Source organism: Dryobates pubescens, chromosome 8 (assembly GCF_014839835.1).
Source record: "Dryobates pubescens isolate bDryPub1 chromosome 8, bDryPub1.pri, whole genome shotgun sequence".
NCBI classification, from domain to species: Eukaryota; Metazoa; Chordata; class Aves; order Piciformes; family Picidae; genus Dryobates; species Dryobates pubescens.
This window is the reverse complement of record NC_071619.1, coordinates 42889452-42904788: the sequence shown is the minus strand read 5'-3', so window position 1 is coordinate 42904788 and position 15337 is coordinate 42889452. Positions and strand designations below refer to the sequence as shown.

At 50.8% G+C, this 15337-nt stretch overlaps 1 protein-coding gene across 1 annotated transcript in view; it reads left to right on the top strand.

The window, feature by feature from the left end:
* The window catches only part of A2ML1 (alpha-2-macroglobulin like 1), a 46129-nt gene that overhangs the window by 10303 nt on the left and 20489 nt on the right, over nucleotides 1-15337 (top strand). Inside the window, exons 2-10 of the mRNA XM_054163916.1 lie at nucleotides 687-870; nucleotides 2467-2629; nucleotides 4108-4160; nucleotides 7587-7607; nucleotides 8907-9066; nucleotides 9524-9608; nucleotides 11566-11677; nucleotides 13974-14088; nucleotides 14503-14612. Of these exons, the coding sequence (XP_054019891.1) occupies nucleotides 687-870; nucleotides 2467-2629; nucleotides 4108-4160; nucleotides 7587-7607; nucleotides 8907-9066; nucleotides 9524-9608; nucleotides 11566-11677; nucleotides 13974-14088; nucleotides 14503-14612 (1003 nt within the window). The remainder of the gene's footprint in view (nucleotides 1-686; nucleotides 871-2466; nucleotides 2630-4107; nucleotides 4161-7586; nucleotides 7608-8906; nucleotides 9067-9523; nucleotides 9609-11565; nucleotides 11678-13973; nucleotides 14089-14502; nucleotides 14613-15337) is intronic.

Here is a 15337-nt window from a genome sequence, read left to right as displayed (position 1 = left end):
CCAGAGAAGGGCAACAAGGCTGGGGAGAGGCCTTGAGCACAGCCCTGTGAGGAGAGGCTGAGGGAGCTGGGATTGTTTAGCCTGGAGAAGAGAAGGATCAGAGGCGACCTCATTGCCCTCTACAACTACCTGAAAGGTGGTTGTAGACAGGAGGGGGTTGGTCTCTTCTCCCAGGCAACCAGCACCAGAACAAGGGGACACAGTCTCAAGCTGTGCCAGGGGAGGTTTAGACTCGAGGTGAGGAGAAAGTTCTTCACTGAGCGAGTCGTTCGTCATTGGGATGTGCTGCCCAGGGAGGTGGTGGAGTCACCATCCCTGGAGGTGTTCAAGGGGAGATTGGACGTGGCACTTGGTGCCATGGTCTAGTTGTGAGGTCTGTTGGGACAGGTTGGACTTGATGATCCTTGGGGTCTCCTCCCACCTTAGTTATACTGTGAGACTGTGATATTACTGTAGCATTGTCTGAAACTATGTACGCACCAGCATGACCTGAGGCCATCCAAAAGTATTTCTCTTGCATCTGAAATTAACTACAACGCTCCCATCGTGTGTGTGAGTTTCACACTCTCATTCATTCCTCTCACTCCAGCAGAACAGCACTCCCTGCCCCTGGAGATGTGGAACCCCCACTGTGAAGTGTTCGTGCCAGGAGGTGGTCAAATGACTCCTTTGTTTCCCCACTGCAGGAGGTACCTGATCATTGTTCCAGCTGCACTGCCTTACCCCTCCTCCCAGAGGGTGTGCTTGGACCTGCGTGGGGTGGAGAAGCCTATTCGTGTGGCCTTAACTCTGGTGCATTCATCTGGCAACCTCAGCCTCTACCGCAAGGTTGTCAGGAACAGCTGGATCTTGGAGTGTGCCAGATTTCAGGTGAGGACCGTTCCTGGCAGGGACTCCAGCTCCCTGCATTCTCAGTGCTCCCAGCCTTCCCTGCTAGATGTCTTAGTGCAGGGCAGACCAGCGGCTCCCGTTGTGCTTGGCTGGCTCATGACTCCTCCCACGAGAGAAACAGAGAAAGAGGATGATGGGAGGTGAGAAGGTGTGGAAAAGAGTGGTTAGTGGGAGCTTGGTGGTTTTGCTCCATGCCTTTGCCTGAGATAGGATAGAATAGAATAGAATAGAATAGAATAGAATAGAATAGGATAGGATAGGATAGGATAGGATAGGATAGGATAGGATAGGATAGGATAGGATAGAATGGAATAGAATAGACCAGGTTGGAAGAGAGCTTCAAGATCATTGAGTCCAACCTATCATCCAACACCATCTGATCAACTAACCAATGGCACCAAGCACCCCGTCGAGTCTCCTCCTGAACACCTCCAGGGACTGTGACTCCACCACCTCCCTGGGCAGCACATTCCAATGGGCAATCACTCTCTCTGTGTAGAACTTCCTAACCTCCAGCCTAAACCTCCCCTGACACAGCTTGAGACTGTGTCTTCTTGTTCTGGTGCTGGTTGCCTGGGAGAAGAGACCAACCCCCACCTGGCTACAACCTCCCTTCAGAGAGTTGTAGACATCAAGAAGGTCTCCCCTGACCCTCCTCCTCTCCAGGCTAAGCAACCCCAGCTCCCTCAGCCTCTCCTCACAGGGCTGTGTTCCAAACTCCTCCCCAACTTTGTTGCCTTTCTCTGGACCTTCCAGCAAGTCAACCTCCTTCCTAAACTGAGGGTCCCAGAACTGGACACAGGACTCAAGGTGTGGCCTAACCAGTGCAGTGTACAGGGGCAGAATGACCTCCCTGCTCCTGCTGGCCAGACTGTTCCTGATGCAGGCCAGGAGGCCATTGGCCCTTTTGGCCACCTGGGCACACTGCTGGCTCATGTTCAGCCTACCATCAACCAGCACCCCCAGGCCCCTCTCTGCCTGGCTGCTCTCAGCCACTCTGACCCCAGCCTGTAGCACTGCATGGGGTTGCTGTGGCCAATGTGCAGAACCTGGCACTTGGATGTGTTCAATCTCATGCCCTTGGACTCTGCCCATCTGTCCAGTCTGTCAAAGTCCCTCTGAAAAACCTCTCTACCCTCCAGCAGATCAACTCTTGCCCCAGCTTGGTGTCATCTGCAAACTTACTGCTGATGGACTCAATGCCCTCATCCAGATCATCAATAAAGATGTTAAAGTGCATGGGGCCCTTGGGGCACACCACTGGTGCCTGGCTGCCAGCTGGCTGTGGCACCATTCACCACCACTCTCTGGGCTCAGCCTCCAGCCAGTTCCTAACCCAGCTCAGAGTGCTGCTGTCCAAGCCAGGGGCTGACAGCTTGGCCAGGAGTTTGCTGTGGGGGACAGTGTCAAAGGCCTTGCTGAAGCCCAGGCAGACTCCATCCACAGCCTGCCCCACATCCACCTGGCAGAATAGGCTGCCTCACAGTGCAGCAAGAGCAAGAAGAGCATTGCTCTTATGCTGCCTTGTCCTCTCCTACTGCCTGCTCACCTGATGGCTTCTCTTTCGTGTCCTAGGTCCCCCGCCCTGCCAGCACCCAGGAGGTGTGCACTGTCCACTTGCGCATCTCCAACGGCCACTACTTCAATGCAAACGAGGAGAAGCAGGTCCTGATGCACAGGGCTGGCACAGGCACTTTCATCCAGATGGATAAGCCCATCTATAACCCAGGACAGACAGGTGAGCATTTCATGGAGCAGCCTGGCAGCTCTGCTGCCTTGACCTGCCTGTATTTGTTCCCACACTCCTGTGAGCGGTGCTTTGTGCCATGCTCCCTCCATGGAGATGGAGCAATAAGCCTTCTGGAGTGATATATCCATGCCCCACATTTAGGGACAGGACAGGTCTTGGAATGGTTGGTTTCACGTGCTCTAGCAACCAAGAAAATGTGGTTGTGATCTTCTCAGGCAGGGCCAGGTAGGACTGCTCTGCTCATACTGAAAGACCCTAACTTGTGAGCCTGGCTGCTGTGCTGCTGCAAGGTGCTTTGGGGGGAAGAGGTATCATAGTATCATAGTATCAGTCAGGGTTGGAAGGGACCACAAGGATCATCTAGTTCCAACCCCCCTGCCATGGGCAGGGACACCCCACACTAGATCAGCCTGGCCAGAACCTCGTCCAGCCTGGTCTTAAACACCTCCAGGGACAGGGCCCCAACCACCTCCCTGGACAACCCATTCCAGGGCTTCACCACTCTCATGGGGAAGAACTTCCTCCTCACCTCCAGCCTGAACCTCCCCACCTCCAGTTTCATTCCATTCCCCCTAGTCCTAGCACTGCCTGAGATCCTGAGCAGTCCCTCCTCAGCCTTCTTGGAGCCCCCTTCAGATCCTGGAAGGCCACAATGAGGTCACCTGGGAGCCTTCTCTTCTCCAGCCTGAACAGCCCCAACTCCTTCAGTCTGTCCTCACAGGAGAGGTGCTCCAGCCCTCTGCTCATCCTCCTGGCCCTTCTCTGGACACCTTCCAGCACCTCCAGATCCCTCTTGCAATAGGGGCTCCAGAACTGGAGGCAGTACTCCAGGTGGGGTCTCAGCAGAGCTGAGCAGAGGGGGAGAATCCCCTCCCTTGCCCTGCTGGCCACACTTCTCTTGCTGCAGCCCAGGCTCTGATTGGCTTTCTGGGCTGCAAGTGCACACTGAGAGCTCCTGTTGAGCTTCTCCTCCACCAGCACCCCCAAGTCTCTCTCCTCAGGGCTGCTTTCCAGCCAGTCCCTGCCCAGCCTGGATTTGTGCCTGGGATTGCCTCCACCCAGCTGCAGGACCCTGCCCTTGGTCTTGTTGAAGCTCATGAGGTTGGCTTGTGCCCACCTCTCCAGCCTGTCCAGGTCCCTCTGGATGGATCCCTTCCCTCCAGCTGTCAGCTGCACCACACAGCTTGGTGTCATCAGCAAACTTGCTGAGGGTGCACTCAATGCCACTGTCCCTGGCACCCACAAAGGTGTTGACCAAGCCTGGTCCCAGGACTGATCCCTGAGGGACTCTGCTTGTCCCTGGCCTCCAGTGGGACATGGACATGGTAGGGAACAGGGCTGAGGGAAGGTGTAAAGGGGGCTGCAGGGCAGGAATGGGGCTGCTGGTAGGGATGAGGCAAGCACAGGGCATGTCCATTCCCAAATGCATTGTCTGCAATGTGCTCCTCTCCACTGTCTCCTCCCAGTGAGATTCCGGATCGTGACGTTGACCGAGGATTTTGCTCCCATAAACAGCAAGGTAAAGCCCATCTAGATGGAGGAGAGGAATTCTCCAGGCTCCCTCTGCCAGTTCTGCCTCCTCTGCCAGTCCCACGTGGTGGACACTGAGACAGTTCCAATGTCTGCAGCACTCAGGTGGCCAATGCCAAGCTTCCGCTGAACTAAATCGTGCCTCTCACAAGACAGCTGCTGGCTGGTGGGAGGGTTGGAATTGCTGCTGATATCTGGGGTTTGTGCCAGAGTGCTCTGCTTGCTGAGTTAGAATCATGAATTCATTTAAACTGGGAAAGATCTTTTAAGATTGAGTCCAACTGTTAGCCTACAACTACCAAGTCTGCTGTTGGTAGAGGGCAGACCAGGAGCTGCATGAACTTGCCACTCTCATCACCATAAACCAGGCAAAGCTTCTGGGAATGGCTGTGGGCTGCTGGCCATGAGTACCATTAGCAGAAAAGTCCTTACTTCAATTTCAGTCCACAGTTGTGGGGGGAATAGAACAGAATAGAATTAACCAGGTTGGAAAAGGCCTTCAAGATCATTGAGTCCAACCTATTGCTCAACACCATCTAATCAACTCAACCATGGCACCAAGTGCCTCATCCAGGCTCTTCTTAAACACTCACAGTGATGGTGACTCCACCACCTCCCTGGGCAGCACATTCCAATGGCCAATCTCTCTTTCTGGGAAGAATTTCTTCCTGTCATCCAGCCTAAACCTCCCCTGGCACAGCATGAGACTGTGTCCTCTTGTTCTGGTGCTGCTTGCCTCGGAGAAAAGACCAACCCCCACCTGGCTACAACCTCCCTTCAGGGAGTTGTGGAGAGCAATAAGGTCTCCCCTGAGCCTCCTCTTCTCCAGAACCACCCAAAGTGTAGATCCCTCCTGTTGGTTGCCATGTAAGCCACGTGTCCAGGTGCATAAAGAGTATTTCTGAGGCAATATTAAAGTCAAACACCTAACCTTTTTAAGATGTAGGATAGCTTCAGACACAATGGAAGATCAAGAGCTCTTGTAGCTCAGCAGAAAGCTAACAAGTTGTGAGCGGATTCAGGCAGACCTGAAGCTCCTCTCCAGTAGCTCTGGAAAACAACATTTTGTGGAGTGTGGTGTACCTAAAGGAGGGTCTGAAGCACGTTGTGATGCAGCTGCAAAATGTTAAGATAAATTAATGAATCTGGCAAAGGATAGGCATGAAGTGATTGGTAGCAAAAAGAGAAAACTGCAGGACCAAATCGTGCTGGCTTGCAGCTGGCAGCAAATCATTCTCCCCAGGTCAAGGCAGTGAGAAGCTGCCAGAGATTTGTGCATGTGCTAGCCAGGAAATTGCAAGGCTGGCATCTTTCTGTGGCGAGCAATTATACCTGCAGCCAACAGTTCTAGCTATACCACACTCCTCTGGCCTCAAGCAGTTTAAGGAGAGCCAGCAGGAATTCATGCTGTGCCAGACAAATACTGAAGGGCACACATGAGCAGAGAGTTGGATTCAATCCCTTTAGATTGAAACAGAAGCACAGAATTATTAGGGTTGGAAGGGACCTTAAGGATCATCCAATTCCAACCCCCCTGCCATGGGCTGGGACACCTCACACCAGCTCAGGTTGCTCAAATAGAGAGAAGCCTCTGGCTTATTTATTTTTTACTTCATGCCTTCTTAATTTTCTCAGGACATTGAGGTCCTAGAGGGGGTCCAGGGGAGAGTTTCAAAGCTGGTGAAGAGTTGGGAGAACAGGTCGTGTGAGGAGCAGCTGAGGGAACTGGGGGTGTTTAGTCTGGAGCAAAGGAGGCTGAGGGGAGACTCCCTTGCTCCCTCTGAAAAGAGGTTGAAGTGAGGTGGGTGTTGGTCTCTTCTCCCCAGTAGCAAGTGATAAGACAAGAGGAAATGGCCTCAAGTGGCACCAGGGGAGATTTAGGTTGGCATTTCAAAGAAACTTCTTAACTGAAAGGTTTTTCAACCACTGAAAGAAGCTGCCCAGGGAGGTGGTTGAATCCCCACCCCTGGTGGTGTTTAGAGGTCACAGAGATGTGCTGAGGGACGTGATGTAGCACCAGAGTGGGCACAGTTAGAGAATGGTTGGACTTGGTGATTTTAAAGCTCTTTCCCAATTAAATCAGTTCTATGATTCTTCAGGCTATTGGTGAGTGTCTAGCATCAGAGTCCCTTCTCCTCCCAACAGACAACTCATATCTCTTAAACTAGTTGGATAACAGAGTTAGCAACACATTCCTGTCCATGCCTACACTGGTTTGTGAGGATATTTGACAGTATGCCTGTGTATATGAGTAAATTAGCATTGTAGAGGTTGAGAATGCTGTGATGAAAATTCAGAACAGGTCACTTTTACTGACTCCTGGGTCATAGCTGCAGTGCTATATGAACAACCTGAATAGCAGGGGTCTAGAAGGTCTGAGGTATGTCCTTTGTTGTACCTCCCTATTAACAGCAGTTGCAGTCAGCAGTAATTCACATCTCCAAGCATTATGTCCCAGGCCAGGGATTCCACAGGAAGATGTGGGATATATTCTTCCTTTAGGTGATGCAGTTTTGCCAATTCTTGGGATTTATGTCATGAAATTGATGTCTCTTAATATTTGTGGACTTGGGCTAATAGTATTGTGAGTCCTACTACCTTCTTAGCACTAGTATTAGTAAGTCCAGTCTTTCATAGTCATAAAGTACCTATCAAAATATCACAGTCTCACAGTATCACCAAGGTTGGAAGAGACCTCAAAGATCATCAAGGCCAACCTGTCACCATAGACCTCATGACTACACCATGGCACCAAGTGCCACATCCAGTCCCCTCTTGAACACCTCCAGGGATGGGGACTCCACCACCTCCCTGGGCAGCACATTCCAATGACGAATGACTCTCTCAGTGAAGAACTTTCTCCTCACCTCAAGACTAAACTTCCCCTGGTGCAGCTTGAGACTGTGTCCTCTTGTTCTGGTGCTGCTTGCTAGAGAGAAGAGACCAACCTCCACCTGGTTACAACCTCCCTACAGGTACTTGTAGACAGCAATGAGGTCTCCCCTGAGCCTCCTCTTCTCCAGGCTAAGCAACCCCAGCTCCCTCAGCCTCTCCTCACAGGGCTGTGCTCCAGACCCCTCCTCAGCCTCATTGCCCTTCTCTGGACACCTTCAAGTGTCTCAATGTCCTTCTTAAACTGAGGGGCCCAGAACTGGACACAGGACTCAAGGTGCAGCAAAATACATCCTAAAAATTCAAGGATCAACAAGGAAATCCCAAGAATGGCACAGATTTCTGTTCTACACATTTCCCTTTCTGTTTCAAAGCCATTCTCTTGGGTTTGCTAGGAGCAAGAAGCTTGTATTGTAGTGTTTGGGACTGGCAGTGCTGTCACAGCAGGTGGGTTAGGTGGGTAAGATAGCTTTATATGCTGTGCCATGCCCATGTCTGACATTTCTGTCTGTTTGCTTTGCAGTACTCTGTGGTGGAAGTCCAGGTGGGTGTTTCATACTCCTCAGGTGCTGTGAGGAAATGTACTTCAGTATGGATAATACATTGGTCACTGTCTTAATGAACCAAGTTTCAACCCCATGTAATGCTGCAGGCCTGGGGAGGTGTGGCTGGAAAGCCCAGCAGGGAGGCACCTGGGGGAGTTGGTTGACAGCCAACTGAGCATGAGCCAGTGTGTGCCCAGGAGGCCAAGGTGGCCAACAGCATAGAATCATCATAGAATCAATAAGGTTGGAAGAGACCTCAAAGATCATCAAGTCCAACCTGTAACCCAAGACCTCATGGCTGCTAAATTATGGCACCAAGTGTCACTTTCAACCCCCTCCTGAATACCTGGCCTGTATCAAGAATAGTGTGCCCAGCAGGACCAGGGAAGGGACTGCCCCCCTGAACTCAGTGCTGGAGGGGGCACATTTTGAGTACTGCCTTCACTTCTGTGGCCCTCATTACAGGAAGGATGTTGAGATGCTGGCGTGGGTCCGTAGGAGGGCAAAGGGTCTGCAGAACAGGTCTTGTGAGGAGCAGCTGAGGGAACTGGGGCTGTTTAGCCTGGAGATGAGCCTGAGGGAAGACCTTCTTGCTCTCTACAACTCCCTGAAAGGAGATTGCAGTGAGGTGGCCGTCAGTCTCTTTTCCCCCATGACAAGTGGTAGGATGAGAGGAAATGGTTGCACCAGGGGAGGTCTAGGTTGGACATAAGAAAAAACTTCTTCCATGAAAGGTTTCTCAACCACTGGAAGAGGCTCCCTAGGGAGGTGGTTAAATCTCCACCCCTGGAGGTGTTTCAGTGATTCAGAGATGTGATGCTGAGGAACATGGTTTAGCACCAGCCTTGGTAGAGTTAGGTAATGGTTGGACTTGATGATCTTAAAGGTCTTTTCCAACCAAAATGATTCTATGACTCTATAGCTCTATGATTCTATGCATGCACATACTTTGTCCACATGCTGCTTGTTAGCAAGTGTTGATGACCCAAATGGTTCAGTTTCCATCCATTTCTGCATTCAGGAACACCAGCCAGGCTTTAGCTAACTCTTACAGTTCATGTGCACATGAGACTGGGGAGTCTAAATGTCAGGACCTTTCAGAACTTCTTTTTTAATGACACTACAGAGTAGAGTAACCCTGGGTGGGTTGGGTTCACCTCTGTTGGTGCTCCAGCACTCAGCTCACCTCAGCTGGTGACCTCAGCCTCTGAGATCTCTGAAATGCCTTTGAGTCCATGGGGCTCTGGTAGAGAGCAGATGCTGACAACAGCTTCTTCTCTCTTTCCCTTGGACTTCAGGACCCAAACCAAAACCGTGTTGGCCAGTGGCTGGATGTGAGAGCAAAACAGGGCATTGCAGAGCTCTCCTTCCAGTTAGCTGCTGAACTCGCTCTGGGGACTTACACCATCCGTGTGGTGAACCCAAAAGCATCCAGTACCTTTAAGGTGGAGAAACGTGGTAAGATGGAGTATGGAGAACAAAGAATGGGATGGAATAACTGTCTTGTTTCAATCTGTATAGCAACATGGAGCCAAATGCAGCCAATTCAGATTTACCTTTTGAGATCTGGGATTAAACACAAATCAATAGAGCAAGGGGTGGGCAACATCAAGATCCCAAAGGAACACGAGGGAGATTGTCCTGGAGATTCCTGTAGAAGGTCTCTCCTAACAGCTGGGCTGGCACAGAGTGACAACACACTGAAGACCTTTGTGAAGCTGTTGCTATGTTGGGGGGAAAGAAAGCGTGACTCTTTCTGTGTCTCCCTGTTTTTCATTCATCCTTGACTTTTGCTTCATGAACATGTTCCTTCATGGCACTCCAGCCTGGCACGAACACACGTGATCCTGCTGTGATCCCCTGCCTAGGTAGTCTGTTCCCTCTGATGCAGTAACTCTGTGGGATTTCTTTCCAGAGGTGCAAAGGTTTTATGTTTTCTTCGAGGGACCAGCTCAGATTTATGCTTCAGATAAAACTTACCCACTGCGGGTGTGCGGCAGGTAAGGCGAGTGCTCGAGGCAAGAGAAACTGCTCCTCAGAGCTGTCTCTCCTCTGTGTCTCCTATCAAATCCATCAAGGGGAAGTGGCTCAAGAGGGGCCAAACACAGCTGTTCCTTTTGAAGAATCACCAAAAGTGCAGGAGTCAAGCTGAGGGGTGTAATCTGTACTATTACATGAGGGGTGCTTCCCTGGGGAAGAGGTATGCCTGCCACACTTGGGAGAGACGATTCAACTACAGGGAGGCAAATGATAGGCTGCTCTGGAAGCTGTAGCTGTCCAGCCTTGGGAGACCTTTTGTGGGGGAAAATGTATCTCTGATATAGAATCATGGAATTGTTTCTGTTGGAAAAGATCATCAAGTCCAACTGACAGCCCAACACCACCATGGCCATTAAGCCACAGAATCATAGAATCAATAAGGTTGGAAAAGACCTCAGAGATCATCAAGTCCAACCTGTCACCCAACACCTCATGACTACTAAACCATGGCTCCAAGTGCCACATCCAATCCCCTCTTGAACACCTCCAGGGATGGGGACTCCACCACCTCCCTGGGCAGCACATTCCCATGGCCAATCTCTCTTGCTGGGAAGAACTTCTTCCTAACATCCATCCTGAACCTCCCCTGGCACAGCTTGAGACTGTGTCCTCTTGTTCTGGTGCTGGTTGCCTGGGAGGAGAGACCAACCCCCACCTGGCTACAGCCTCCCTTCAGGGAGTTGTAGACAGCAAGAAGGTCTCCCCTGAGCCTCCTCTTCTCCAGGCTAAGCAACCCCAGCTCCCTCAGCCTCTCCTCACAGGGCTGTGCTCCAGACCCCTCCCCACCTTTGTTGCCCTTGAAGCTCTAGTAGAAAGCAGTATGGAGTCTGCATCCCCAGAATGGGTCACAGGTGTCTTCCTGTTATTGATGTTGTCAGGAGTATTGCTCCAAAGGAAAAGCCAAAGAGGAGTCAAAGAAGATGAATGTAGCAAGGTGGGCAGGGGAAATGCCTGCACTGACCAGGACACACTTCTGTGGTACCTTGCCAAAACCAGCAGTGCAGGTCTGATGATGGAAACAAGGGTGCAGATCCTGAGGCTGGCCCATAGCAAGGCAGGTGTGAGGACACTCTGTAGCTCTGTCAGTGCCATACAGCTGCTGTTGCTGTCTGCAGGGACACAGGTTTCTGCTGCCTTCACAACTGAGCTGATAGCTCTGCTGGTTGCTGCATGGACACATCAGCTCAGGTCAGGTCTCTCTGCCTGCCTCCAATTCCAGGGCATTCCTCTACTCTGCTCTGATGAGGCCACACCTCAAGTAGTGTGTCCAGTTTAAGGCTCCCCAATTGAAGAAATTCAGGGAACTACAGGAGAGAGTCCAAAATAGGGTCACAAAGATGGTGAGGGGACTGCAGCATCTCTCTGGAAGAGGCTGAGAGACCTGGGTGGTTTAGCCTTGGAGAAGAGCAGACTGAGAGGGGATCTCATAAATATGCAAAGGTTTGATGAGGTTGGGGCTCAGCTCAGTGATGGCACAAGGAACAGTGGGCATGAACTAGGACACAGTTTTCACTTGAACAGAAGGAAAATTTTCCTTCCTGCTCCAGTGCAGGAGCACAGAGGCAGGCTGCCCAGGCAGGTTGTGGAGTCTCCTCCTCTTTCAAAACCCTTCTGGATTCGTTCCTGCGTAACCTGATGTAGAAGAATCTGCTTCAGCAGGGCGGTTGGAGCAGATGATCTCTGGAGGTCCCTTCCAGTCCCTACCAGTCTCTGATTCTGTGGCAGCAAGCACCCAGAAGTGAAAGAGCTTCAGAGACTGTGAATCCTTTCCTGCCTGGGCTTTGTTTCTGCCTCTTTTGGATGCAGAGCCGTGCTACTGCACTCCCAAAGCAGACATGGAGCTCTAGTTTCATTTATGCCTGCCTGGCAAAACAAGCAATGCCCCTGCTTGGCAGCTCTCTGCTCTTCTCCCTGCAGGTACAGCTATGGAAAAGCAGTGCAAGGCACCATGCAAGTGACTCTGTGTCAGAAGGCAAGGAGGCATCCTCAGAATGCCAGCAGGAACACCTGTAGGGAATACAGTGGTCTGGTAAGTAAAATCCTGGAAGATACCTAGGTACTACATGGTAAAAACCTGTCTGTGTGGCTGAGCCCAAAGAGTGGTGGTGAATGGAATGAAATCCAGATGGCAGCCAGTCACAAGCAGTGAATCTACAGGGCTCAGTACTGGGGCCAGCTCTCTTTAATATCTTTATCAATATCTCCTTAATATCTTTATTGATGTCTATATCTGGGCAAGGAGATTGAGTGCACCCTCAATAACTTTCCAGGTGATACTGAGCTGGCAGGGAGTGCTGATCTGCTGGCGGGTAGGAAGGCTCTACAGAGGGAGCTGAATAGGCAGGGTCAGTGGGCTGAGGCCAACTGTCTGAGATCAAACAAGGCTAAAGGCTGAGTCAGACACTTGGGTCACAACAAACCCATGAGTGCTCCAGCCTTGGGAAAGGGTTGCTGGAAAACTGCCCAGCAGAGAGGGACCTGGGGGTGTTGATTGACAGTCAGCTGAACATGAGCCAGCAGAGTGCTCAGATGGCTGAGAAGGCCACCAGCATCCTGGCCTGTATCAGACCCAGGGAGGCAAGAACTCTACTCAGCATTGGTGAGGCCATACCTTGAGTCTTGTGTTCAGCTTTGAAGCCCCCCCTACAAGGGTGGAGGTGCTGAGCATGTCCAGAGAAGATCAACGAAGCCGCTGAAGGGTCTAGAGAAGAGGTCTTGTGAGAAGCAGCTGAGGGAACTGGGGTTGTTTAGTCTAGAGTAAAGGAGGCTCAAGGGGAGAGTTTCTTGCTCTCTACAGCTCTCTGAAAGGAGGTTGGAATGATTTGGGTGTTGTACTCTTCTCCCTAGTAGTAAGTGATAGGATGAGAGCAAATGGCCTCAGGTTGCACCAGGGGAGGCTTGGACTGAACATTAGAAGATCCTTCTTCACTGAAAAGATTCTGAGACACTGGAATTGGCTCCCCAGGGAGGTGGTTGAATCCCCACCCCTGGAGATGTTTAAAAGAAGCAGAGATGTGGTGCTGAGTGACTTGGCTTGACTTAAATAATGGTTAGCTTCAAAGATCACAGAGGTCTTTTCCAGCTGAAATGAATCTGTGGCTCTGAGGAGCACCACACAGGAGTGAGTGTCAGGGCCTGAGTGAACAGAATTAATTGCTGTGCAGGAGAGGTTTGGCAACCCCTGCAATAAATATATAGACCAATAAATGGTTGTTCTTATTCAGATGAGGCAATTATTGTTACCCAAGACTAACTGAGAAGTCTTTATCCCCAGCTGCTCTCTGTAACTTCACTTATTAATGATAGGGACTAGAAAAGAGGAATTTAAGGAAATACAAGGAAAAACTTCTTTACTTTGAGGGTGCTGGAGTGCTGGGACTGACTGCCCAGAGTGGTTGCAGGGTCTCTTCTGGAGACTTTCAAGACCTGTCTGGACATGTTCCCGTGCAGCCTGCTCTAGCTCAACCTGCTTTAGCAGGAGGGTTGGAGCAGATGATCTTCAGAGGTTTCTCCCAGCAGCACCTACCATTCTGTAGAATAGAATAGAATAGAATAGAATAGAATAGAATAGAATAGAATAGAATAGAATGGAATGGAATGGAATGGAATGGAATAGAATAGAATAGACCAGGTTGGAAAAGACCTCTGAGATCATCAAGTCCAACCTCTCACCCAACACCATCTAATCAACTAAACCATGGCACCAAGTGCCTCACCCAGGCTCTTCCTAAACACCTCCAGTGATGGTGACTCCACCACCTCCCTGGGCAGCACATTCCAATGGCCAATCTCTCTTGCTGGGAAGAAGTTCTTTCTAACATCCAGCCTAAACCTCCCCTGGCACAGCTTGAGACTGTGTCCTCTTGTTCTGGTGCTGCTTGCTTGGACTTGATCTCAAAGGTCTCTTCCAACCTGGTCTATTCTATTCTATTCTATTCTGTTCTGTTCTATTCTATTCTATTCTATTCTATTTTCTATCCTATCCTATCCTATCCTATCCTATCCTATCCTATCCTATCCTATCCTATGCTATTCTATTCTATTGTTGAATTTCATAGCATTACTGTTTGCCCAGCTCTCCAGCCAGTCCAGGCCATGCTGGATGGCAGCACAGCCTTCTGGTGTGTCAGCCACCCCTCCCAGTTTTGTGTCATCCATGAGCTGCACATCTTCATGCACATAAAATAGAAAAGACAGAGTTTAAAACAGGAACCATCTTTCTCTCTGCTTGGTGATGCCTTGCAGTCAACACTTATGACAGAATGTTGTACTTGTGACTCATTCCCTTCTCTGCAGCTCCAAATGGTATCTATTTCCTATTGCAGACCACAAGCAAGGGGTGCTTCACATCTCCTGTAAGCACATCAGCCTTCAACTTGTCTCCCACCGAGGAAGAGAGCAAGATCTATGCCAAAGCTTCTCTCCTGGAGACGGGCACAGGTACCCCGGGGCTCAGCAGAGAAGATGCAAGGGCAAGAGGGACCATTCTGGGGGTGTGATGGTCAAAGTGGACACACCTTCCCTTCCCCTTCACCTGATGTTTGGGATATCATAGGACACAGAGAGTGCTCCTGCCTGGGGAACTCGCTGTGCCCACAGATTGCTCCCCTGCCAGCAGCAGGTAGAGAAAGCACAGCTGGGAGCATGGTTCATGAGGCCACAAAGGGGCTTGGATCCATCCTAACTAGGGAAGGACCTGCCACAGGAAGCACCTCCAAACCTTGAAGGGTACTGTGGGAAGGAAGTTTGAGGCACTCCACTTGAGAAGCTGGAATAGTCACCTGAGATCAAACCAGGGGTTGGTTGTCACCTCTGATACTGACCCTACTTCCCTTGGACTCTGTGCTCCAACAGGTGTGCAGATCAACACCTCCAGACAAATCCTCATCTCCAGGACAGCTGCAAGGGCAGTGTTTGAGACACCAAATGCCTATTACATCCCTGGAGTGCCCTACAGGGGAAAGGTGACTCTTTTCCCTCCTCCTCCTTGCTTTTTCCCTCCCCACCATTTGCCAAGGAATTTTCAGCACCTAGCAAATGTTGCTGATCCTGCTGACCATTGTCAGCCCTTCACACAGCTTGCAGTGTGTCACATTGCTTGACAGCTCCAGTTCCTGCATTTCACATTCCCTGATGTGTTTACCTGCAGCTTCTGCTGGGAGGAATGGGTGGTGTCTCATCAGGGATGCTGGGATCATAGAATCATAGAATCAATAAGGTTGGAAAAGACCTCAGAGATCATCAAGTCCAACCTGTCACCCAACACCTCAGGACTAACTAAACCATAGCTCCAAGTGCCACATCCAATCCCCTCTTGAACACCTCCAGGGATGGTGACTCCACCACCTCCCTGGGCAGCACATCCCAATGGCCAATCTCTCTTTCTGTGGAGAACTTCTTCCTGCCTGAACCTCCCCTGGGGCAGCCTGAGACTGTGTTCTCTTGTTCTGGTGCTGCTTGCCTGGGAGAAGAGACCAACCCCCACCTGGCTACAACCTCCCTTCAGGGAGTTGGAGGGAGCAAGAAGGTCTGCCCTGAGCCTCCTCCTCTCCAGGCTAAGCAACCCCAGCTCCCTCAGCCTCTCCTCACAGGGCTGTGCTCCAGACCCCTCCCCACCTTTGTTGCCCTTCTCTGGACACCTTCCAGCATCTCAACATCTTTCCTAAACTGAGGGGCCCAGAACTGGACA